Source organism: Oryzias latipes, chromosome 24, assembly GCF_053564925.1.
Source record: "Oryzias latipes strain Hd-rR chromosome 24, Olatipes_Hd-rR_3.1".
NCBI lineage: Eukaryota > Metazoa > Chordata > Actinopteri > Beloniformes > Adrianichthyidae > Oryzias > Oryzias latipes.
Genome location: NC_136260.1, coordinates 24,012,088 through 24,034,523, shown reverse-complemented (window position 1 = coordinate 24,034,523; position 22,436 = coordinate 24,012,088). Strand labels below are relative to the sequence as shown.

At 49.7% G+C, this 22,436-nt stretch overlaps 2 protein-coding genes across 2 annotated transcripts; both read right to left on the bottom strand.

Moving 5' to 3' along the window:
- Positions 1-879: 879 nt before the first annotated feature.
- Positions 880-15,631, bottom strand: cad (carbamoyl-phosphate synthetase 2, aspartate transcarbamylase, and dihydroorotase). The gene is made up of 44 exons (XM_011491368.4): positions 15,242-15,631; positions 14,719-14,858; positions 14,490-14,619; positions 14,265-14,407; positions 13,873-14,014; positions 13,512-13,683; positions 12,178-12,363; positions 11,987-12,096; positions 11,553-11,695; positions 11,338-11,469; positions 11,018-11,251; positions 10,730-10,951; positions 10,470-10,658; positions 9,897-10,021; positions 9,685-9,818; positions 9,493-9,605; positions 9,124-9,288; positions 8,578-8,663; positions 8,246-8,492; positions 7,864-7,962; positions 7,503-7,727; positions 7,221-7,403; positions 6,922-7,140; positions 6,645-6,812; positions 6,397-6,579; positions 6,170-6,274; positions 5,813-6,061; positions 5,654-5,735; positions 5,139-5,305; positions 4,881-5,045; positions 4,296-4,427; positions 4,004-4,205; positions 3,734-3,924; positions 3,522-3,662; positions 3,331-3,429; positions 3,107-3,248; positions 2,826-3,013; positions 2,683-2,757; positions 2,398-2,610; positions 2,144-2,269; positions 1,915-2,070; positions 1,729-1,830; positions 1,550-1,644; positions 880-1,470 (listed from the first exon to the last, which is right to left on the bottom strand). The coding sequence occupies exons 1-44, from the start codon at positions 15,330-15,332 to the stop codon at positions 1,371-1,373; spliced, it is 6,711 nt and encodes a 2,236-aa protein (XP_011489670.1). The 5' UTR covers positions 15,333-15,631; the 3' UTR covers positions 880-1,370.
- Positions 15,632-19,653: 4,022 nt separating this feature from the next.
- On the bottom strand, positions 19,654-21,119 carry uts1 (urotensin 1). Its single transcript, NM_001308982.1, is given in 2 exon segments — positions 19,654-20,952; positions 21,078-21,119. A coding segment is annotated over 1 exon segment (399 nt). The 5' UTR covers positions 20,950-20,952; positions 21,078-21,119; the 3' UTR covers positions 19,654-20,550.
- Between the last annotated feature and the right edge of the window lie 1,317 nt (positions 21,120-22,436).

Sequence of the window (22,436 nt, the reverse complement as noted above, 5' to 3'; positions counted from 1 at the left end):
CCACACTTAAACCCAAATCCGTGCAGACAGGCAAAGGGAATGGTATCCCACAATTCCTTGCGGTGCCGATCTAACAACAGCACCAAAGTTACACCTACTTAATTGAATTAATTAGAATAAAAGTAAAATAACTGTCTAATAACTGTTATTTTTAAGCTGACTTATCTAAAAAATGATTTATCTTAACTGAAGCAAATAATTAAGTTAGATCAAAGTATAAAGTTTATCTTTCCAACATCTATATGTGGTCTTATCTCCCTCTCATGGTGGAAAAAGTATTATCTGAGCTTCTTCATCCACTAAATCATCTTCAAATGGAAACGCCATGCTGCTTCACCTCTCTGAAAACAAACTAACCTTCAACTGAACCTGCTCCAAACCAGGTTATGTTCAGAGAGCATGAGTTGCTATGGCAACTTGACATACCCTGAAACATACCTCCATTTCTGGAACCAAAAGCTGAGGTTATCCACTTCCTGCTTTCTGGAATACCTCCAATCCTTGAAAGCAGCATTGTAACCCAAATGAAGCTGGGGTTTGAGGACACACTTGAATGCACCGTAAAAGCGCATTTCATGCTTGTTTAAAGCCCCGCATCGTTGGGGTTTAATTATTTTCAGTTCAAAGCTTTGTGTTTACCACCTTTAACAAAATTAAATTTCATTTTTCATAAATTAAAAAAGCAATAGTAATGTGGATCTTAACAAAAATAATAAAGAATGGCTGATTTTTATTGTGTGGAAGCTCAACAGCTCACACATATCTAGAACAGGATTTTAAATTCTTTTACAGGTTTCTGTAGTTTTCAGTTTTAAATTATTCCTTGAAATCTCAATTTAAATAAATACAAAAATAAAATTTTTAGCACCAGACAACAATAAACTAATATGGATTGTCTTTATTTCTCCATAGTATCAAACAATAAAAGTTCTGACATCTTTTATGACTATGAATCCAGAAAACTAAAGAAATGAAAAAACAGCAAAACCTCCAAAATACTGCTTCAGTCAATGATGAGTAGAAGGACTGACAAAAACAGAAAATATGGCTCAGGACATGAGGTAAAAGAACATGCTTAAGGTAAAAATAACAGCGTCTCCCTTTTGGTCCCCATGATTGTGGAGGAGCACCACATGCAGCATCCATCGGGCGTAGCAGCTTCAACTCTCTGCTCTGCTTTCAATACTTGGACTGAAAAGCATTAGTCTTTAGTTTTCTACAAAAGGCTGAGTGATGATGATCTGACAACATTATTGCAAGTAAAGACAGGACAGTATAGTGTTACAGCAGCATTTTAAAAAGTTTTAGGACCTAAAGAGTCACAAGCTAAAGATGGAAAATTCAGATGTTTAAAGACAGAACTTCCAGGTTCATCTGCCCAGAACGGTGGCCAGCAGGGCCATCCGGATGTACATGCCGTTCTCAGCCTGACGGAAGTATGCCGCCCGCGGGTCCGTGTCCACCTCCGCACTGAAGGAGTAAAGGAGAGATTTAAAGCCCCTTCCAGGTGACAGAAACAGATCATTAACATTGACAGTTTGAGTTCTACCTGATCTCGTTGACTCTGGGCAGAGGATGCATGACCACCATCTTCTTCTTGGCGACCGTCATGATGTGGGGGGTGAGGATGAACTGACCAAAACACTGTCAGAGAAACCGTTCAGGGTTAATCTGCTGCTGCGTGACGACACCTTTGGCCGTATCAAGAGCAGCTGAATGGAAGCTTACGGCCTTGTACTCCTCCTCAGAACCAAATCTCTCCTTCTGGATCCTCGTCATGTAGAGGACGTCCGTCTCGGGCAGCGCCTCCTCTATGCTGTCGAACTCCTCCTGCATTAATGGGAGGAGGAGCAGCGGTATTCAGGCTGACTCCCTCTGAACGTTTCAGTGCTGAACTTGAACTTTAAAGCCTACCTGCTTGATGCCCTTTGAGGCAACGTAGTTGATGATCTCTGCAGGCATGTGGAGGTTTTTCGGGGCCACATAGCGCAGAGTGATGCGGTACTGGGTCAGCAGCTTGGCAAGGGAGTGAACCGTGCGTCCGTGTTTCAGATCCCCCACCATGGTGATCTAACAGGAGATACAGGCGTTAATCCAGCAAGGAGGCGTCAGGCCGAGCAGGAGTAACCTCAGGTCTCCTCACCGTCATGCCGTTGACTGTTCCCAGCTCCTCTCTGATGGTGAAGACGTCCAGCAGGGCCTGGGTGGGATGTTCACCCACGCCGTCGCCAGCGTTAATCACAGGCTTACGGCAGTGGCGTGATGCATTCTGCACCAAGGAGAAGAGGTCAGTTTAAACATCACCTACTCTCTTATGCAAACTAAAAAAACAGGGATAAAAGCTGCTTTGATAAATAAGTTCTGGTCTACAGGGAGAACGTAGCTGCTCAGTCACACCTCCACGGCTCCTGGCGTTGGGTGACGGAGCACCAGCACATCGGCGTAGCAGCTCATGGTCTGGACCGAGTCGGCCAGGGACTCTCCCTTCTGGGTGGAGGAAGTGGACTCGCTGAAATGGACGACGGAGCCGCCCAACCGCTGCATGGCTGCTGCAAAGGAGCTGCTGGTGCGAGTGCTGACCTCATAGAACATGGAGGCCATGACCTTTCCCTGGGAAGGAGACGGGGACTCTGACCGTGAACGTGTTTAAGACCAGGAATAACTACAGAAATGTCACCATACCTTCAAGATTTCCAGACTTTTCTCTTTCTGGACCATCAAACGCAAAGTATGAGCCACATTAAACAAATGTGAAATCTGAAAGGAGAAGCATCGCATCAGAACAGCTCCCCATCCAAAGGCGTCCCTGCAGCAGGTAAGCGTACCTGCTCTTTGCTGAACTGCCGGACTGAAAGGATGTGCTGGCCCACCAGAGGGTGGAGCAGCGGAGACATCTGGAGGTGGGACACCTGAGCTGCGGGTCCCGGCACAGACTGGGGGGAGAGCAGCCGGGACAAAGGAGGAGGATGGCCGTAACCGTCTGCAGCACCAGCGGGCGGCGCCGCAACCATTTCTATAAAAACCATGAAAGTCAGAATGTTGAGCTCGTTTTGGGAAGAGCATCAGGAGATTCCTCTCCACCACAGGAGGCTGGGAGCTGCAGCACCTGGTGCCAGGCCGGGATCAGAGGCGCGGTGGATTCGGGGCTGCAGCAGGAAGCGGGGTTCTGCCGGAGTGCGGCGTGGACTCAGCGCTCGGGTTCGGACCGTGGCCTCACGTGGGGGGGTGTGGCGCGGGCGCTCTGGAGTCTGGTGGAGGAGGACAGACCCACAGAGCATGAAACCAGCGGTCCCAGAGCGTTATGGCCAGCGGTACCGTCACGGGCGTCACCTTCAGCTCCAGCGGCGATTCTTTCAGCGGCTCAGACGGATGGACGGCGGCTGAGGGCCAGGTCTTCACATCCTCACCATAACCGGGAGGAACCAAAACCTGCAGAAGGAAAGCACCAAAGCCAACGGCGTGCAAACGTGCACTGATCCATCAACACAACGAGCTCAGCAGCAACGGCTGCACGTGCTCACCTGTCCGTCAATGTAAGCCACCTCCCCCCGCAGGACCACGCGCAGGACCTTCCCCTTCACCTTCAGCCCCTGGAAAGGTGTCCACTTGGACTTGGTGAACTGCATGGCCTGAGGAATGACCCACTCCTGCTCCAGGTCCACCTGGAACAAACAGAACGGAGCGTTTTGGACCGACGGCGACGAGAAACCCAGATCCTCCGGCGTCACCGTACCTCCACATAGGTGTTCTCCTGGACGGGCAGGTTGAAGATTTTCCGTGGATTGTCGTAGAGACGGCGGACGATGTCGTCCAGAGTCAGCCGCCCGTCGCCGACGGCGGTCAGCAGCAGCGGCAGCATGGTTTCCAGGCCGGGGTAGCCAGGTGGGGGGCGGTCGCCGCTCTTCTCCTCCACAGAGTGAGGAGCTGAAGGATCAGAAGAACCACGGAGGCTGAGCCCGGTCCAGAAGCTCTGCGGCTTCCGAGAAAGCGTGCGATGACTGACCGTGGTCCGTGGCGAAGCAGTCGATGATGTCAAGGTTCTCCCACAGAGACTCCATGTCCTCACGCGTCCCCAGCATGGGGCGCACCTGTGCTCGCCCCTCTCCCACCTCAGGCACGTTCTCCTCACACAGGAAGAGGTGGTGCGGCGCCACCTCACACGTGACCTGGAGCCCCCTCTGCTTGGCCGCTCGGATCAGCAGAATCTGAGCCCCACAGAGATCAAACGTTCAATAATTCAGAGCAGATGAAAGACGTGATCCTGATATTTCAGGCAGAAACTGCCGTCTTCTCACCTCCTCCTTCCTGGCCACGTGGCAGATGTGGACCGGCCGCTGGTAGAGCTGGGCCACCATCAGGATGGCGGCGACCGTCTGCTTCTCGGCGTGAGCCGCGATGGGCATCTGCTTGGGCCAATTCTCAAAGTGCTTTAAGACAAGAAAAAGAACGTTTTCGTCCGGGTTCTCTTCAAACGGACCGAGACGAGGTCCGCTTACAGAGGAGGGAAAGAACATCGAGGAAAATTCAGCTCCTGCAGCTGTTCTGATGAAAATAAAACCTCGGATGTGGCTGGGATAGGCTCCAGCAACCAGTGACCCTAAAAGGGCGTTTGGTTTTTTTGGAAAATAGATGAATAAAAACCTCAAACGTTAGTTTTTCCACCTTTCCAAACCTATTTTGTCCGTTTATGGATTTCTCTAACATTTTAAGTGAATGGGAATCTTTGAATGTGGTATAAATCTGAATAAAAACCTCAAACAGAAACATCTTTCATTCACCAACAAGAAAAGGGCAGAAACCTCAGGAAATAAAATGTCACAATAAAAACAAAACCGAGCAGAAGGTTGAGGCTCTTTCATAAAAACAGAGTCTGGACCAACCTCCATCCACAGAGAGACGTTGTCCATCTTCAGGGTGGAGTAGGTGTCATTCAGGTACAGCTTCAGGCCGGCGGTCTGGCTGGCGATGGACGGCAGGAGGGTGGCGTTGTCTGAAGCGCCGCCCACATACAGGGCGTAGTCACAGCGGCAGCCCGCTCTGGCCAGCTGACATCCAAACAGACGGCATTTGACTCAGTCTGACTGTTAGGGTCTGTCTGTCTGTCTGCTGTCGCACTGACGGAGGAAACCTGAACGCACCTTCTGCGCCGTGGCCAGCGTGGCAGCGTCGATGATGGCGGGGTTGGTGTTGGGCATGGCGCACACGAGAGTCACGCCTCCTGCCAGAGCAGCCGCCGTGCCCGAGGAAAAGTCCTCCTTGTGGGTGGCGCCCGGCTCCCGGAGGTGAACGTGGACGTCGATCAAACCTGAGGCAGAAAAAAAAAAGTGACAGACGAGCTCTTTGAAACCCAACATCTGCGTTAAAAGAGAAATATCAGCACATCGGTCTGAGGAAAACTTCAAGAATGTTAAATAAATCTTACATTTGAACTCAGCTACTACGGCAATACACTCTGTGAACAAACTAGGTCATATATGTCAGAATTATAGTCCCAAAAGGTTTTCTAACTCTAAACTGGATCTTTGTCCTTCTGGTACATCAGAGAAGAGCTCTGCATCAGAAAATAACTGATGTGTGGGTTTTGAATTCTTCCCTTTGCTTGATGGACGTACAGATCCAAACCGCCGCTGAAACCGCGTCGTACTGGACTCACCCGGCAGACGGACCAGCGTCTGCGACGCCATGCTGTCGATGTGCGTTTTCACCGGAGGAGCGCGTCCGATCTGACGCAGAGCCTGCGGGGAAACCCATGGCGGTTACAGCCCGCAGGACGTTTCTCCGTCCGTTCAGGACTTCAACCATGGCGGCGTACCTGGACGAAGAGCTTGGTGCATTTGATGTCGATGATGAGGGGCACAGAGAAGTCCACCGCCATGCGTCTGGTCCTGTAGCCTTTGGTGACGAAGGAGGAGAGCCGTCGGCCTCCACTGTTCCTCATCGACAGGTTGATGACCAGGTCGAAGTGGTTCTCCTCCAGGTAGTTCATGATGCTGCGCTGCTTCTCTTTGGTGGGACACTCGTCAACCTCGTCCTCCTCAAACGGCCAGTCCACTGCGGTTATCTGAGGGGTGGAAGCAGATCAATCTCTGGTATCATAACCGTCCTCGGGCCAGTTCCAGGTTCTGGTTTGAAGGTTGGACTCCTCTAAAGAAGTTCCTGTGAGAACGACCTTGACTCCGTGTTCGGTGTAGAAGTCTGCCGTTCCCAGGCTGGCGTACAGGTCGTATCCCAGCGCCTCCAGAGTCTGCACCGTGGACAGGAGCTCGTTCTTGTTCTGCAGTACAAAAATTCAGATCAGTCCGCTCACAGAGATGGAAATACGAAACTCCAACATCTTCTTATGTTAGATCCATGAACTGATGAAGACCAAACCCGGAGTAAGGGGTCCGGCTGTACCTTATAGCTGCCGATGGACAGCAGGATGTTCTTCTTGGGGATTTTGAAGCCGGTCGAGAGCATGGCCTTGAGGTAAGCTTCGTACCTGTTCTCCCCAAAACACGCCACCTCTCCGGTGCTGGTCATCTCCACGCCGAGCACAACGTCTGCCCCGGCCAGCCGAGAGAAGGAGAACTGGGGAACCTGGAGGACAGGAGGACTGTCACAGCCTGGACTTAACGAATGACAGTTACAGTTCTACCTCCTACCTTTACTCCCACGATCCCTTTCCCTTTCATTAGGCCCACTGGCTCCACCTCCTCCCCCATGATGGTTTGGGTTGCCAGGGCAACCAGGTCTACCCCCAGTGTCTTGGATACGAATGGGAAGGAGCGAGAAACTCTGACGTTACATTCGATCACCTTCAGCTGGTCATCCTGGGAGGACAATCACGTTCAGAAACCACAACATGAAGCCCCCCGTGACCCAAGCGTACAGAGATTCAACCAGCAGAAACTGGTTCCTGGTTCCACCCTCAGGCGGTACCTTGGCGATGAGCTGCAGGTTGAAGGGTCCGGTGACCTGCAGCTCCAGCCCGATGGCATGCACGATCACCATGATCCTCTCGATGGTCTTCTGATTGAGGTCCTGTGCTGGCGTCACCAGGGTGGCGTCACCCGAGTGCACGCCGGCGTTCTCCACATGCTCAGAAATGGCTATGGCCATCACTACGCCGTCACAGGCTATCGCATCTACGTCAATCTCCTGTAAAACAAACGGCGGGACCACATGGAACTTCTGGATCTCAGCTTTGCTGGCGGGAACGGGAAGGAGCGCCTCCTCACCTTGGCCTCCTGGATGAATTTGGAAATGACGACGGGGTGTTCTTTGGACACGGCCACAGCGCTGCTCAGGTATTTCTCCAGGTCGCGGTCGCTGTACGCCACGTTCATGGCAGCTCCGCTAAGAACGTAGGAGGGCCGAACCAGGCAGGGGTACCCGACCATCTCGCAGAACTTTACTGCCGACTCCAGGACGAGAAAACAGCATTTTCCCCGAGTGAAGGCTCAGAGTGAAACATCTTCACAAACTAATGGACGGATCGTACCAACAGGATGTGACGGTACCTCTGTGTCAGACAGCTCCTTCCACTGAGGCTGGCTGATGCCGATGGTGTCCAGCATCCTGGAGAACTTGAACCTGTTCTCGGCGCCGTCGATGCACTCCGGCGACGTTCCCAAGATCCGACACTGCTGCCGATGAAGAGCCATGGCAATGTTGTTGGGCAGCTGGCCCCCCATGGACAAGATGACCCCTTCTGGGTTCTCCCTCTCATAGATGTCCATCACCACCTAAGACCGGGACAGGGTCAGCAGAAGAAACACTTCCAACCGCCGCCTCTGTGACGGTTCGGTCGCTGCTCTCCGGGACGGCAGACGGGATCTTTTCTTGTTTTGGAAAAGGCGCGTCCGCTTTTGAAAGGCTCACCTCAAAAGAGATCTCGTCGAAGTAGAGGCGGTCACACATGTCGTAGTCCGTGCTGACCGTCTCTGGGTTGTAGTTGACCATGATGGTCTTAAAACCCATCTGCACAGAAACACGACTCATGGTTATTAAATCAACCAGGATACACCATTAATTAATGTTACTATTGCTAAAACCAGAAAAAAGAATCCTCAACATAAAAGAAAACATCATCCCACCTCTATTTTTTGTGCAACATTTTCCAGATCTGGTCCTAAAATCTAGCTGAAAAAGTCCTTTTAGTCTGGATTTATGACCTCAGTTGTCGTTTGAACCGCTGGCGTCTTCCTGTAGCTGGGACATGTTTTTGTGTTTTGGGAGGGTTTGAACCGTCGGACACCCTCACCTTCCTGAGCTTTGTGATGCATCCGACCGCACACCAGTCGAACTCCACGCTGCTGCCGATGCGGTAAACGCCCGAGCCGATCACCATGACGTGCGGCTCCTGAAAGCTCAGGTCGTTTTCCGTACCGTGGTAGGTCAGGTACAGGTAGTTGGTGTAGGCGGGCCACTCTGCCGCCACCGTGTCGATCTGCTTGACCACGGGCAGTATGGACCAGTCCCGGCGCATCTTTCTGACCGCCAGCTCGGTGCTGCGAGACGAGCAAACGCGTTTCTGATTAGCGGCGGGCGTCACGAGACAGGAGCGGTTTGAACCCCATGGAGCGGCTTTCCCACCTCTGCACGGCCTGCGCTATCTGCTTGTCGGAGAAGCCCAGCTGCTTGGCCTTCAGCATCACCGCAGGAGGCATGGTGCTCTCATCCTGGACAGATAAGGTCACAAAAACGTCTCGCTGAGAAAATCAGCTCCTTCTGCAGCGGAGCCACAACAACAAGAGCTGTAGCCACATTTTTTATTCATAAATGTCGTTTGATGAAAGAGTTGGCAAATTTTGGTAGTTCAAAAACGATCTTTACTATAAATCCCTTCAAAAAGTCCATAATAAGAAAACTATGAAACTGTTTATCTGGATTAATGTCTTTGTTCCTCTTTATTTTATTTTAATAATGTTTGTCTATTGCTTCATTCAGTTTGGTTTTATATGTCTATGTTTTATTCCTCTAATTTATTATATTATTTATTTATCTGCCGTTTAGACTTTGTTCCAGATTTCTATTTGTAAAATCCTACACTGCCTTATGTTTATGAATGTTCCAAATGGAAAAAATGCTGTTTTATTTGGAATTCTGTCAATAAACAAAAAAGAAAATCAAGAGCTCTACCTGGTTGTAGGTCTCCAGAAGTCGCTCGTGGTCGGAGATGTTCTTCATCTTATGCAGGAACCAGCGGTCGATCTTGGTGAGCTGGTACAGCTGGTCCACCGTGTAGCCGGCTTTGAGCGCCGCCGCCAGCACGAAGATGCGTTTGTCTGTGGGCGTCTGCAGCTCCTGGAGAACAGAGCAGACGAGACTCAACTGAAAACCACCCGGCCGGACCAGAACCAAACCAGGAGAACCAAGCCCAACAACCGTTTCAGGAAAAAAACTAAAGGTTTTATTCAACAACAAAAAACTAAACAGATACGACAAACGTTAGAACCAAACCATCGGTGCGTTTTAAGAAGAAGGTAGGGTCCGCCAGGAGATACTGACGTTGTCAGAAACAGGCTTGATGGTGTGATCAAAGCCCACGCAGTTCTCATCCACCATCCTCAGAGCTTTCTGGAAGGCCTCCTCAAAGCAGCGGCCGATGGCCATCACCTCCCCTGGTGGACACAAGCAGAGCCCCGGTTCAGAGCGGCGGACGCCTCACAGCACCCGCTTCCTCTCGGCTCTCCTTCTCACCGACGCTCTTCATGGAGCTCCCTATCTTGGTGGAAACCCGGAGGAACTTGCTGAGATCCCAGCGAGGAACCTTCACCACGCAGTAATCCAGACTGGGCTCAAAGTTGGCCGTCGTTGAGTTGGTGACAGAGTTCCTGCACAAGATGAATTCCAAATAAGCAACCCTGCCCTTTGGGGGAAAAGCTACTCATGGATGAAACATGTGACGGTACTTGAGCTGCGGCAGCGGGATCCCCAGACCCAGTTTAGCCGCCACGTAGGCCAGAGGGTAACCGGTGGCTTTACTGGCCAAGGCGGAGCTACGGGACAGACGGGCGTTCACCTCGATGATGTAGTACTGCAGGACAGGAGCACAGGTCACATCAGGGCTGTCCTGGTCCGGTCACATGACCAGAAATGGGGCCCGATCGGGTGTTTATGTTACTCTCATTATTAGGACGCACATCATGAACGGATCCCGACATTTGAGCCGGAGACGCACAAACACAGTTGGGTAAAGTTAGCGAGACGTTCACCGACTCAGACTTCCGGGCTCAATAACATTTTTAAATAAACATTTAAGCCGTCACCTTTGGTTTTGTCTCAATTCAAACGACCTCAAAGACATTTCAAAGGGAAAAAAATGTATTTTTTATTCTGTTTAGTGAGAATGAAACGGGGAGACAGCTGCCAGAGGGCCGTCCACAAACAAGGATGTTTCTACTTTTTAGGTTCCATAATCCCTCTGGGGGTCCGATTAACGCAGATCGGATCTCTGGAACATAAAGGAGGTGAAACCACAGTACCTGGTCCGATTCGGGGTTCAGAGCGTACTGGATGTTACACTCTCCCACGATGCCGAGGTGCCGGATCACTTTGATGGCCGTGTTCCTCAGCATGTTGTACTCGTGGTCGTTGAGCGTCTGGCTGGGAGCGACCACGATGGACTCCCCGGTGTGGATGCCCAGCGGGTCGATGTTCTCCATGTTGCACACCTACGCAGAACCACAGCGCTCAGAGGAACCCCGGAAGCAGAGCGGTTCTGCGGCCCGGCCCTCGCACTCACGGTCACACAGTTGTCGTAGGCGTCCCGGACCACCTCGTACTCGATCTCCTTCCAGCCTTTCAGGGACTTGTCCACCAGGACCTGGGAGGTGTGGGCGAAGGCCGACGTCACCAGGGAGGTCAGCTCCTCTCGGGTGTTGGCGAAACCTGAACCCAGACCTCCGAGAGCGAACGCAGAACGGACCAGGACGGGGTAACCCAAACGCTCGGCAGCCGCCACGGCCTACGACGGAAACCAGGATGAAGACGGGAAACACCCAAAAAGGGAAAGTCCGTTCGCCGTCATCACCTGCTCCACGGACAGAGCGGCTTCGCTGGGAGCCACGTGCTCGTTGATCTCCTCCATCTTCTCCACAAAGACCTTCCGGTCCTCCGTCATCTCGATGGAGGCCACAGGGGTCCCCAGAACCCGGACATTGTATTTCTCCAACACGCCCAGTTTGGTCAGATCCACGCCACAGTTCAAGGCAGTCTGACCCCCGAAGGTGAGCAGGACGCCATCAGGGCGCTCGTTCTTGATCACCTGGTGGGACAGAAGGAGCCGCTTCAGCATCGCCCCCAAGAACCCGCAGATCCCAACCCTTCAAAATAAAAGCGCAGCGGGCAGACCTGAGTCACGTACTCCGCCGTGATCGGAAGGAAGTAGACTTTATCGGCCAGACCCTTGGAGGTCTGCACCGTGGCGATGTTGGGGTTGATCAGCACCGTCTGGATGTTCTCCTCCTTCAGGGCTTTAATGGCCTACAAGGAAAAAGCAGTTTAACAGCAAAAAAAACCCCAATACTTCCCAGTTTCTCAGAGAACTTTCTTCTCCAAACGCAAACCTGGGATCCAGAGTAGTCGAACTCGCCCGCCTGACCGATGGACAGACCTCCAGAACCCAGGATGAGAACTTTCTTGGGTCTGATCACATCCTCGGGCTTCAGGGAACCAGGGTAGGTGAGGTGGTCCATCAGACGCTGCTTCACTGGGGACCCAAACAACAAGGGGGTCTAAAAGATGGATTCATATTAAACATCTAAACTACATTTATTATATCTGGAGCGTTCAAGTGCTGAAAACGTTCAGGACTGTTTATGCCATCCTTGTAATAATTGATGTGATTTGTAGAAGAACCAAGAATATTTGAACGTTTACTTCCTAGAAGTTCTTCAGCTTGAATTTAAGTCAACCTCAAGTTCAGAGACGGTGGATTCTCTTTCATGTCTCGTTTAAAAAGGTTCTGGGATTTTAGAGCCAAAAGATCCAAAATGCTCACCGGATTTCTGGGTGTTCCCGTCTTTGTGGTCTTTCACAGTTTGGAGGAACACGTCAAACAAGCTGACCAGGTCTGTGGGTCCGGCCGAGTGCTCGGGGTGGAACTGGACGCTGGAGGAGGGAGGGAGGGAGGGAGCGGGTCAGAGGTCACGCGTGGCGACAGTCCGGCGTCTCTGAGCCCCACAATCTCACCTGAAGATGGGTTTGGTCCGGTGCACGATGCCCTCGTTGGTGTGGTCGTTGGCGTTGGTGAACAGCACGTCCCAGTCCTTCGGTAAGGTGTCGGGGTCGACGGCGAACCCGTGGTTCTGACTGGTGATGAAGCAGCGTCCCGTCCCGGTGTGGACGCAGGGCTGGTTGTGACCTCGGTTCCCGTACCTGCGGACCAAATTCAGCAGAAAAAAACATTTTTTAGGGGTTTCCACGATATTTTAGCTTCTTCTGTCACCAGACAGAAGTCGTCTTTGAAGACCCCCGTCAAAACATGTCAGGTATGTAAAAAAGTCGTTTCCTCAGACGTAGTTTCTGCAGGAGTTCATTAGATATTCGTCTCTAAAAAAAGGTGGGCGGGGGCTGAGAGTTCTCTGTTTACACCCTCTCCTGCTAGCTTAGAGGCCCTCACACCATATCGGAGTTTAGATCCAGATTCCAGCTCAGACGAGGAAGACAGAGACGTTGGTGGATCCGTTTGTCGCTGTCGGAATGGGGCGGAGCAGGGAGCTTGTGGCCCCGCCCAGCAGATTTTCCCCAAGTCACAACTACGATCTTTGTCCAACGCCATTTTCTCCGTCTGCTCCAGATTCATTTGAATAGAGAAACAGTCAGAAATGCACATTTGAAGTGTCAGCCTGACTCCAGATGGTAAACCACCTGAAGGTTTTTCAGGGGGGGCAGATCACATTCTGCCCTCCCGCCCCCCCATGTCGCTGATAAAGCTGCCGTCTTCCACAGGAGCAGGAGCGGCGAGGACGAGGAGCGAGGAGGAGGAGCGAGGAGCAGGCCGCCTCAGTCTGTTTGTTCAGCTCTTCCCATAACAGCTCAACCACAGACGGAGAACTGCTGAGCTCAGCAGGAAGAGGATTTTCTCTGCATTCCTAAAGGGGGTCAACCTGGTCCACCCCCCACCTTGGTGGTAGAGTGTCCGCCCTGTGACTGGAAGGTCGTGAGTTCGAATCCGGGACGGGGCATAACAGACACTAAAAATGGGACCCAATGACTCCCTGCTTGACACTCAGCATTAAGGGGGTGTGATTGGGGGGGTTGAACCACTAAATGGATCCCGAGTGTGGCCCACCGCTCCCCCAGGGGAGGGGTCAGATGCGGAGAACAAATGTCACAAATCAACTTTAACCTGAGAGTTTTAGAGGTTTCTCCTGAAGCGGATCTCTGAGGATCCGGTTTTTCAGTTCCTCAGCTCACAGTTTAGGAGGAGGAAGAGGAGGAGGAGGAGGAGGAGGAGGAGGAGGAGGAGGAGGAGGAGGAGGAGGAGGAGGAGGAGGAGGAGGAGGAGGAGGAGGCACACTCACTTCATCTTGTAGGTCCTCGCTCCGATGACCAGAGACAGCAGCTGATGGCCGAGGCAGATTCCAAACACCGGCTTTGGCCGATCCACACAGACCACCTTCCTGATGTTGCTGATGGTGGCCTGGCAGAACCGCGGGTCTCCGGGTCCGTTACTGATGAACAAGCCGTCAAAATCTGAGGAGCAGAACCGAGGAGAGATGGTGTGACGCTCCTCAGGAACACCCAGACTAAACCGTGTTTGTTTAGGAGACAGAAACCAGGAACATTTTGGTTGTAGTGTTGCAGCTGCAACCACCACTCTGAGGTAGAAACGCCCGCCGTCTTCCTAAGGCGGAGTCTGGTTAAAGGGGCGGAGTCACTGACCGTCCACGTCCAGCGGGTGGTCCCAGGGAACGACGGTGACGCGGGCTCCTCTGCGAGCCAAACAGCGGATCTGGTTGTACTTGATGCCGCAGTCCACCGCGGTGATCCGTAAACTCCCGTCAGGGTTGAAAACCTTTGGCTCCTGGAGGAAAAACCGGGAAGGAAACAGAAAACTGGAGAAAAGCCCGTCTGAAGAAGAACCAGACAGGCTTTAAAGAGCTGTCATGTCATCTGTTTGAACCCGGGGTTCTGGTTTCCAGACCGGTCATCGTATCACGGCTTTATTGTTGACGTTTAAACAGTTGATTAGTTTAAAAGAGACATTTGTGCAGAACTTTGCACACTAGAAAGCAAAAGCTGAGTCAAACTGTATTTCATGTCTATTGGCCCACCTTCATAGACACCTCCTGGACCAGGTTCCTCTGGTCCGGGTTGTCAAGAGGAACGCCGTCTTCAGGTGTGCCGTCCACAACCAGCTTCCCCAGCATGGTGCCCTTCTCTCTGATCTTCTTGGTCAGCCGGCGAGTGTCCACCCCTGCAGAGCCAAGGAAACCCCTGAAGACCCAAACGTCAAGCCCTGCAGCCGCTCCGCTCCAATCAGAAGACGGTCACCTGACCTTGGAGTCCAGGAACGCCGTGCTCTTTGAGCCACTCGTCCAGAGACTTGACGGAGCTCCAGTGACTGGGGTTCTCCGACAGTTCGCCAATGACCAGAGCGGCTGCCTGGATCTTCCTCGACTCGAACCACTGAGCGGGACAGGAAGGAAGAAACGCCACATGTGGACGCATGACGTCACGCCCCGCCTCAAAACTAGACCCCCCTCATGAACTGGAGCGAACGCTCACCCGGCTGAGTCCGAACTCTCCTGCTTCGTCCTTGGGAACGCCGTAGTTGCCAACCAGGGGGTAGGTCAGCGTGAGCAGCTGGCAGCGGTAGGACGGGTCGGTGAGGGCTTCTGGATAGCCCACCATGCCGGTCTGGAAGACTGCACACCAGAACACGGAGACGTTACAGACACATGCAGGCACCAAACATCCACACGACATTTCCTGACATCACGTGAATGTAACACGACAGACAGAGGAAGGAGCTGAAGAGACCTCCGTCTGCAGAAGGAGTCCATCATCATCATCATCATCATGATCATCATTAAGGTCTGTGTTGATGACACACTGGTGCTGGTACCGTCAGAAAAAAACGTTCCTGTCTCATTCATGACGTTCATCTTTCTTTAGTCAACACGAAAATGCATTCATGATGTCAGCCAGCCTCGCGCCCGACTGCGAGGACTGAAGACAGAAGAAAACGCGCGTGCGGGCTGCGACATCATCATGGACCTCTGAAGTCTGAAAGTTCACCAAAACTCACCAACTTCTCCAGACACCGACACGTTCGCGCCAAAAAGGCGACCACTAAACGCCGTCCCGTCCTCCAAAATCAAGGTCGCCGTCTTTGCCATCTTTTCTTCGGCTAATGATGCTAGCAGGAGTCCCGGGAAGGAAGGTGGCGGTGGTGGCGTTGCAGCTCGGGCTCCACGTGAGACGCAAAAGCCTAAAATGTGGGAAAAGTCGCCCCTAAAACGGCTCCCGGAGGCGGATCAAGGGGTTCTGGGATGTCACCGGAAGTCAAAAGGGTGGAAAAAAGGAGTTTAAATTGATTTCTTTGTTCAACGTGTCGGTCGGGGGGCGTAAGCAGTGTTCCACGCGCCGCGAGCAGCGTGGAAGTCGGCTCGCGGTTCAAACCCGAACAGATGACGCATTCACGCGTTGCACTTCCGGGAACGATTTTCAAATTAAAGGGAGCTCAGTAAAAATGGTCACTTAGTAAAATTAAATTTTTAACATTTGTTTTATAGACTACTGCGTATAAACTGGATAAACGGACCCGATATTGTATTTAGCTTAAGTATTGACCAAGAAACGTTCTGAATGAAAGTAAAAGCAAATAAATAAATAAAAATTATAAAGTGTAGAGTAGATGGTTATAATTCACATTAGCAGCTGGAAATCTAAATATTTTAAAGTAAAAATTATACAGTTACAACGGACTATTGGGGCCACCAAAGCAGTAATATTATTAGATTTAAAGTCATAAATTTACTACTTTAAATCTCACAAATGTACAACTATTAGTCGTACATTTAAACATGTAGATATATAAATTCTAGTCGGACTGTAATTCTATGACTCTTTAAAGTCATAAACATACGACTTTATGCTCTATTTAACAGTTATGACTTTTTCTCGTTAATTTAATGCTTTACAGTCGTAATTACATTTTTTGTTTTGTTTGTAAACTGGCTTTAGTACTTCGTCGTACGTTTGTTATTGGTCAGGGCAAAAAATTAAATATGTTCTACTTTCCATAAAGGCATCATGAGCAGTGACGTCAGTTCCTATTAAAAAAACAAGACATTTTCACTGCTGCCCTCTAGTGGCTGTCGTCGGTATTTAGTGAATAACTAAAAAACTGAACAGCGCAGACGTAAAAACTTTGATGTTTCAATATTTAATATAAACACACGCAGTGGAAGCTGCACAATGAGTTTGTTATATTTTTTTGCGTTTCAACATATTCGCTGTTTTCCATCCATCCATCTTCTATATCTATCTATCTATGTATTCAGCCTGTGTCCCACCAAAGTGTGGTAGCCTTGACAGGGCACTCATTCTTCCCTCCCTCCTTCTCTTCCCCAAACCCTCCTCATTCAGTGTGTGTGTGTGTGTGGGTGTGTGTGTGCGTGCGTGCGTGTGTGTGTGTGTGACTGGTCTAAGGCCTGGTCTAAGCCACACCACACTGCACCAGGGTCAGCTGCACATTCCAGTGTGGGCACCTCCACAGCAGGGCCTCAGCCAAAGCTGGTTTCCCCTTGCCGCTTCATCCCAAGACCAGACCTCTACCACACCCATCCATTCATCCATACACAAACTCTCTCCACCCCTCCCTGTCCTGAGCAGCCTCTCTCCCCTGCACCACAGTCATCCCTCTTGCATTCAGTGTTCTTTTTACACCTTCTGTCCATCCCATTCGTGGTCTTCCTCTCATTCTCACTCCACTCACATCAGATTCATATACCCTTTTCAACAATCGCTCCCCATCCATTCTTTCAACATGTCCAAACCATCCCAGTGCCTTTTGCTCTGCTCTATAGGCCAACTCTGGCATCACACCAGTTCTCTCTCAGATAACTTCATTTCTCACACGATCCATTCAGTATCAAACTTGTAAAAATCAAAGACACCTTTGTGCAAAAATCTGCTTCTGGTGGAGTAGAGAAATGCATGAGATGAAGCTTTTATTACTGAATTAAAATAACTAAATTAAGTTGTCTTTCCATTTCAATTCCATCGTTTCTTCACCTTCATCACATTTCTGTGCAGAAAACAGAAGGAACTGGGATTTCCCACCAAACATATGATTCCTGAAGGCAGCAACACAAAAAACCACCTGACCACACATTGAGTCTTTTTAATTTCTGAGTGACAGTGAAAGCAGCACCAACTTTTGTTTGTTTTCACTGAAACTGATCTCATTTCCTTTAGTCACCTTCATCCTGATGATGAACCAGAGTTTCTTCTTCCCTGTTAGGGTTAGAGGTCATAGGTCAAGCAGAGGCGGAGCTTCAGTCTCTGGATTCTGGAGTGATGTTTATCTGCTCCTCCGTTCTCACCTTCTGGTGTTTTTGCAGAACAGAAGAGAAGATCTTCAGACCAAACACAGAGAAATCCTTTCAGTGGAAGCCAGGAGTGGGCGCCCGCCGCTCCCTCCAAAGGTCACACGGCGGGCTGCGTTTGGCTGTGCGGTTGGCGTGGTTGGCCTTCTGGTGGCGGTTTCTCCGTCCCCCGGTTGGTCTGCGTGTGATTCACTCTCATCTGAAATGGAGATGAGTGGAGCTGTGATCCTGCAGCCCACAGCGAAAGTTCAGCCGCTTTGGACGGAAACCAGAACGGCGGCGTGACGAGCTGCCAAACCAGGATTCACATCCTTTCCACAGCAAACATGCAGAATGTTGGAAAACTCTTTCCAAACGTTCCCCACTGAGAGACTCTTAAACGGGTGAGAGAAAAGGTTTGAATCCCTGAAAACCGGCACAGCAGCAGCAGAAGTCGGTATTCCTCAGGTTCAAACCTGCAGGAAACATTTAGTGAGTTTTTGTTGAGGTGTTTTTTTCCGGTGGTTTTAAATGCCGTAAAGGGGCGGAGCCTCTGCTGTCCATCATCTCTCTGCTGATGGACAGAGTGAAGCACAGAAGCTGTGAAGGTACAAGTCTTCATGAAGAACCTGAACCAAGAATCTTCCTGGGGAATGAAGTTTCAGGAAAAACTGCTGCCTTTGACAGAATTATGGGATGTGTGGTGAGCGTGCACAAAGTTCCTGATCAAAGGAGGGGAGGGAGAACCACAGAGAAAGAGCTACAGGAGGAAAAGGACCTGTTCTTAGTCCTGATCTAAATCGTGCTGCCATTGGGTGCAGGAGGAAAAGTGAGAGTTGTAAAGCCCTGCAGCCTCATTCAGAAGAATTCAGAAAGAGGATCAGAAACAAAGACAAAGCCCAATCTTTGAAATAAATCCGTCTGCTTCGTCCTGATCAAAACACCGGAGAGGAAATGAGTGGATTTAGCCGCTCAGTGGGAGGAAGGAGGAGATCTGCTCCTCATTTGAGATGTTGTGCAAATTAAAAACCTGCAGGGATTTTTGTTTGAATCACTTCTGAAAAATCATGTTTTTTATTCTGTTTGATTGCAGATTTCTGAGTTTTGATGTTTCTTCCAGATGCCCCCCCCCCCACCTATTCTTGTGGGGAGGGGGTGGGGGGCAGCATACAATAGCAGCTTAAAGAGGTTCAAATGACTTAAGTCTGGAAACATTTAGAGACTTTCATAAATGTCTTAGTCAGGAGGAAACCGAGCATCTCTGGAACATTTATGAACATGTTTCTGACGGCAGAACGCAGATCCATCCGGAAATGTCCTCTTTTTATTTGTTCTGAAGCATCTCTGATCTTAACCAGAGCCGATGAAGTTCAACAGAAATCATGGAATTTAGTTTATTCTGCCGTCATGTTGGTTTTTTGCTGAATATTGTGGGTTTTTTCTCTTTGTAACCATAAGTTCTTCCATTCTTGTTTGTGACGTTTGTCGCTGTAAATCCGACAAACCGTCAGACTAAAGTCATCGACGCTGTTTCTGTTTGGATGGACAGAGACCGAAGCACAGCGAGGAACAAACAGGAACAGACGGCGCTGAGAAGACTCAGCATCACGCCCACAGGACTGACTCACAGCATCTCAGGAGCCTGAGGGCTCTTCAGCTTCTTCTCCGTTTCTTTTCCTCATCAGCAGCTGCCGCTCGCGTCACTTCAGCGCCTCTGAGCAGCTTCCAGACCCAAATCAGGCTCATGGTGAACGCTGTGGCTCTGTTCCGACTTCTATCCAGTCAACAAACTCTGGGAATGTCGAAGCTTCATGACTGTTTCATTTTAGCACCATAAGTCTTTCTGTGCTGCTTCAACATGAACACCTTTGGTCTGCTGTGTCTTACCTGCAGGAAAAAAGAAGTTTAACAGGAACAACAAAGGAAAACTACGTCTTTGACTGTCCACACGAACTTTTTAAAACCGTCCTGGAAGTATCAGCATCTTCACAGTTTAGGTTTTAAAACCTTTTTCTCAACTTCTTCCGTCAGAACAGATTTTCTGACCTGATCATGGATGAGAAGAATTGGGTCTTAAAATGGGGATCGGAGTCCAAATGTTCTCTGTAGCAGGAAGAACAAATGCAGGAACTTTCTGGAAGTTTATTTTCTTTGCTGAGAATAAAAATCAGGTTTGAAGTTAAATAATCCAGAGAAACACATTCAGCACAATGATAGAGATCAGCACAGCAGTGTACATTTTATTACACAGTAAAAATGACAAAAGCTTTCTTTGATCTTTTGCTTCCACTGTGTGAGACATGAAGGTTTACAGTCAGAGTGGGTTTTTGTGCGTCGACACGCTACAATCAGTGCAGCACAGGTGAACGTGCACCTGCCCAGAACAGAAAATCCTTTATTCTTCTAAAAATACAGAACTTCAGTTCAAATTTATGAAAAATCAAAGACAGTTTTTCTGTTTGAATTCATCAGATGTAGAGTTAAAACTGTAGGATTTGCCTGATGCCTCCATTGTTTGGTCAGAAACTGAAACGTTTGTTCCCCTGCAGATGGATTTTCTAACTTTCTCCCACAATGCATCTGTGAATCTGAGAGTTGGACAGAAGAAGTCTGAGGGTTCGGATTCCACTGTGGTTTATGAGCTAAACTTCATCAGAACTTCTCCAGCAACATTTACACATTACACAAATCCAGGTCCACCACAGTTACATGTATACACAAGTCTTTCAGTGGTGAGGTCCAGAGTGTGTGTGTGTTTGTGTGTGTGTGTGTGTGTGTGTGTGTGTGTGGTGGTGGGGTAAGGAGGGGGTGTCCATCGTCTCCGAATTCACAATTTCCCTCGTTTTAGTGCTTATTTAACACAAAACTGACATTTTTCTGGGGGTTGTTGTGATGCGTAAAATGGCACCATGTGCGTAAAATGATTTGGAGACGTTGGCGCACGAACAGAAACAGTACCAAGGGTCTGGAGGACCTTCTGCTGCTGCGGCCGAGCTCCTTTAAGGAGGATCTTCTGGACGGAGGTTCACCTCCCTACCTCGTCCAGCAGTTTGCGGTTGAGCTGCGCGCGCGCACGCAGCCTCTCCATCTTGGCCACCTGGATCATATTCCTCAGCAGGTGGAAGGTCAGGTCTATGGACAGCGGCGGCTCTTCGCTGCGTTTCAGGAGACGCGTAGCAGTCCTCCGTGCGTCCTCCCCACTGTCCTCCGCTGGAGGGAGCAGGTGGAGGAGGTACGGGTTCCTCTGCAGGAGGAACTTCTGCACCGCGTCCTCCGCTTCATCCAACGCGCTGCCGTTCGGAGCTGCTCCCAGAAGCGCCTCCTCCAGCCAGGCGGGGAAGCGGAGCGGTCTGCCCGCGGCGGGGCGGGGATGAGAGGAGAGGAGGACGGAGGAGAGGAGCAGGAGGAGCAGGAGCGGCTTCATGTTCTGAAAGGAAAGATTTCGTTAGCCACAGACAACAGCTCCACCGGTTTCCCGCCTCTCCTTCATTTTCTCCTTCAGACTCCGTTACATTGAAGTACAGGCAGGTGAGTCTGAAGGAGGAACCTCACCTGGACAGACTGCAGCTGCGCGTCGCTGAGGGAGGGGGCGGGGCAGCACGCGCGGGCTCCGAACCTGAAAAGTTGTGACAGCGGCGGGTGAGAGCGGGTTTTATACCGACGTCTGTGACGTCAGAGCGACTACCGAAGTCCGGTTTGGAACCGGGACAACTGCGGAGACACGGGGCGGGGCGTCCAGGGAGGTGCAGCCGGGAGGAGGTGAATGTCAGACGGTCCGGGGGTTCGAGTCCAGAAGAAGATCAGAAACCTGGAGACGTTTGGAGTTTGAAGATCCAGAAATGAAACGGATGTTGAAAGCTGCTTCTTCAACTGCGGTGAAGTTAGTTTTACGTTGGATATTCGACAGACATTCAGCGCGGATCTCCACTGAGGACTCTTAGGGACCGTCAACAAATTCACCAGTGCATGAGCTGGAGAAGATTGTAACTTGCAAAAATGAATAAATTATCATTAAAAAATGTTCATTTTCTATCTTCTGTCTTTATAAATTTTTTTCTTATTTTTGCAGTTTGTGTCTTAATAATTTAGTTCCTTTGCAAATATTACATTACTTTTTGTATTAAAATTACAGCTGTTCACATAAAATGTAATTGTTTCTTCAATAGCTCCCAAAACGCCTCACCCAAAGATATATAACCTATGCCGTATGTTTGTACTGACATCCCAACATCAGACACACCTCTTTGTTTTGTAGAGGGTGAGGCGTTTTGGGAGCTATTGAAGAAACAATTACATTTTATGTGAACAGCTGTAATTTTAATACAAAAAGTAATGTAATATTTGCAAAGGAACTAAATTATTAAGACACAAACTGCAAAAATAAGAAAAAAATTTATAAAGACAGAAGATAGAAAATGAACATTTTTTAATGATAATTTATTCATTTTTGCAAGTTACAATCTTCTCCAGCTCATGCACTGGTGAATTTGTTGACGGTCCCTAAGAGTCCTCAGTGGAGATCCGCGCTGAATGTCTGTCGAATATCCAACGTAAAACTAACTTCACCGCAGTGCTTCTTCATTGTTTTTGTATTAACTTGTCCAACAGCTGAGGAAGCAGATCAGAGCTGAGTGCCTCTTGTATTTGACAGATTTTATTGATACAAGTCGGGTTTATGGATCTTCAGACAGACTGAGAGTATATTTGTATAAACCCCTTTTGTATTTGAGGCTAAGCTTTATTTATGAAAATGATATTTGTGTGCATTCCTTGTTAGAATGGAGGGAAAAAAGAAACAAAAGAGGAGAGAAAGAAACAGAGTGGGATGTCAGAGATGGGGGTTAGAGTGGGGGGGGGGTATCACAAAGTAAAAACATAAAAGTGTCGTAAGTTAATTAAATTAAATAATTT

Coding starts and splice junctions, on each gene's coding strand:
- cad (XM_011491368.4), bottom strand. CDS start 15,332: ATGGCAAAGACGGCGACCTTGATTTTGGAGGACGGGACGGCGTTTAGT. Junction 11,252..11,337: donor CGGCGGAGTACGTGACTCAG/GTCTGCCCGCTG, acceptor CTGTCCCACCAG/GTGATCAAGAACGAGCGCCC. Junction 7,728..7,863: donor TCGACGAGATCTCTTTTGAG/GTGAGCCTTTCA, acceptor TCCCGGTCTTAG/GTGGTGATGGACATCTATGA.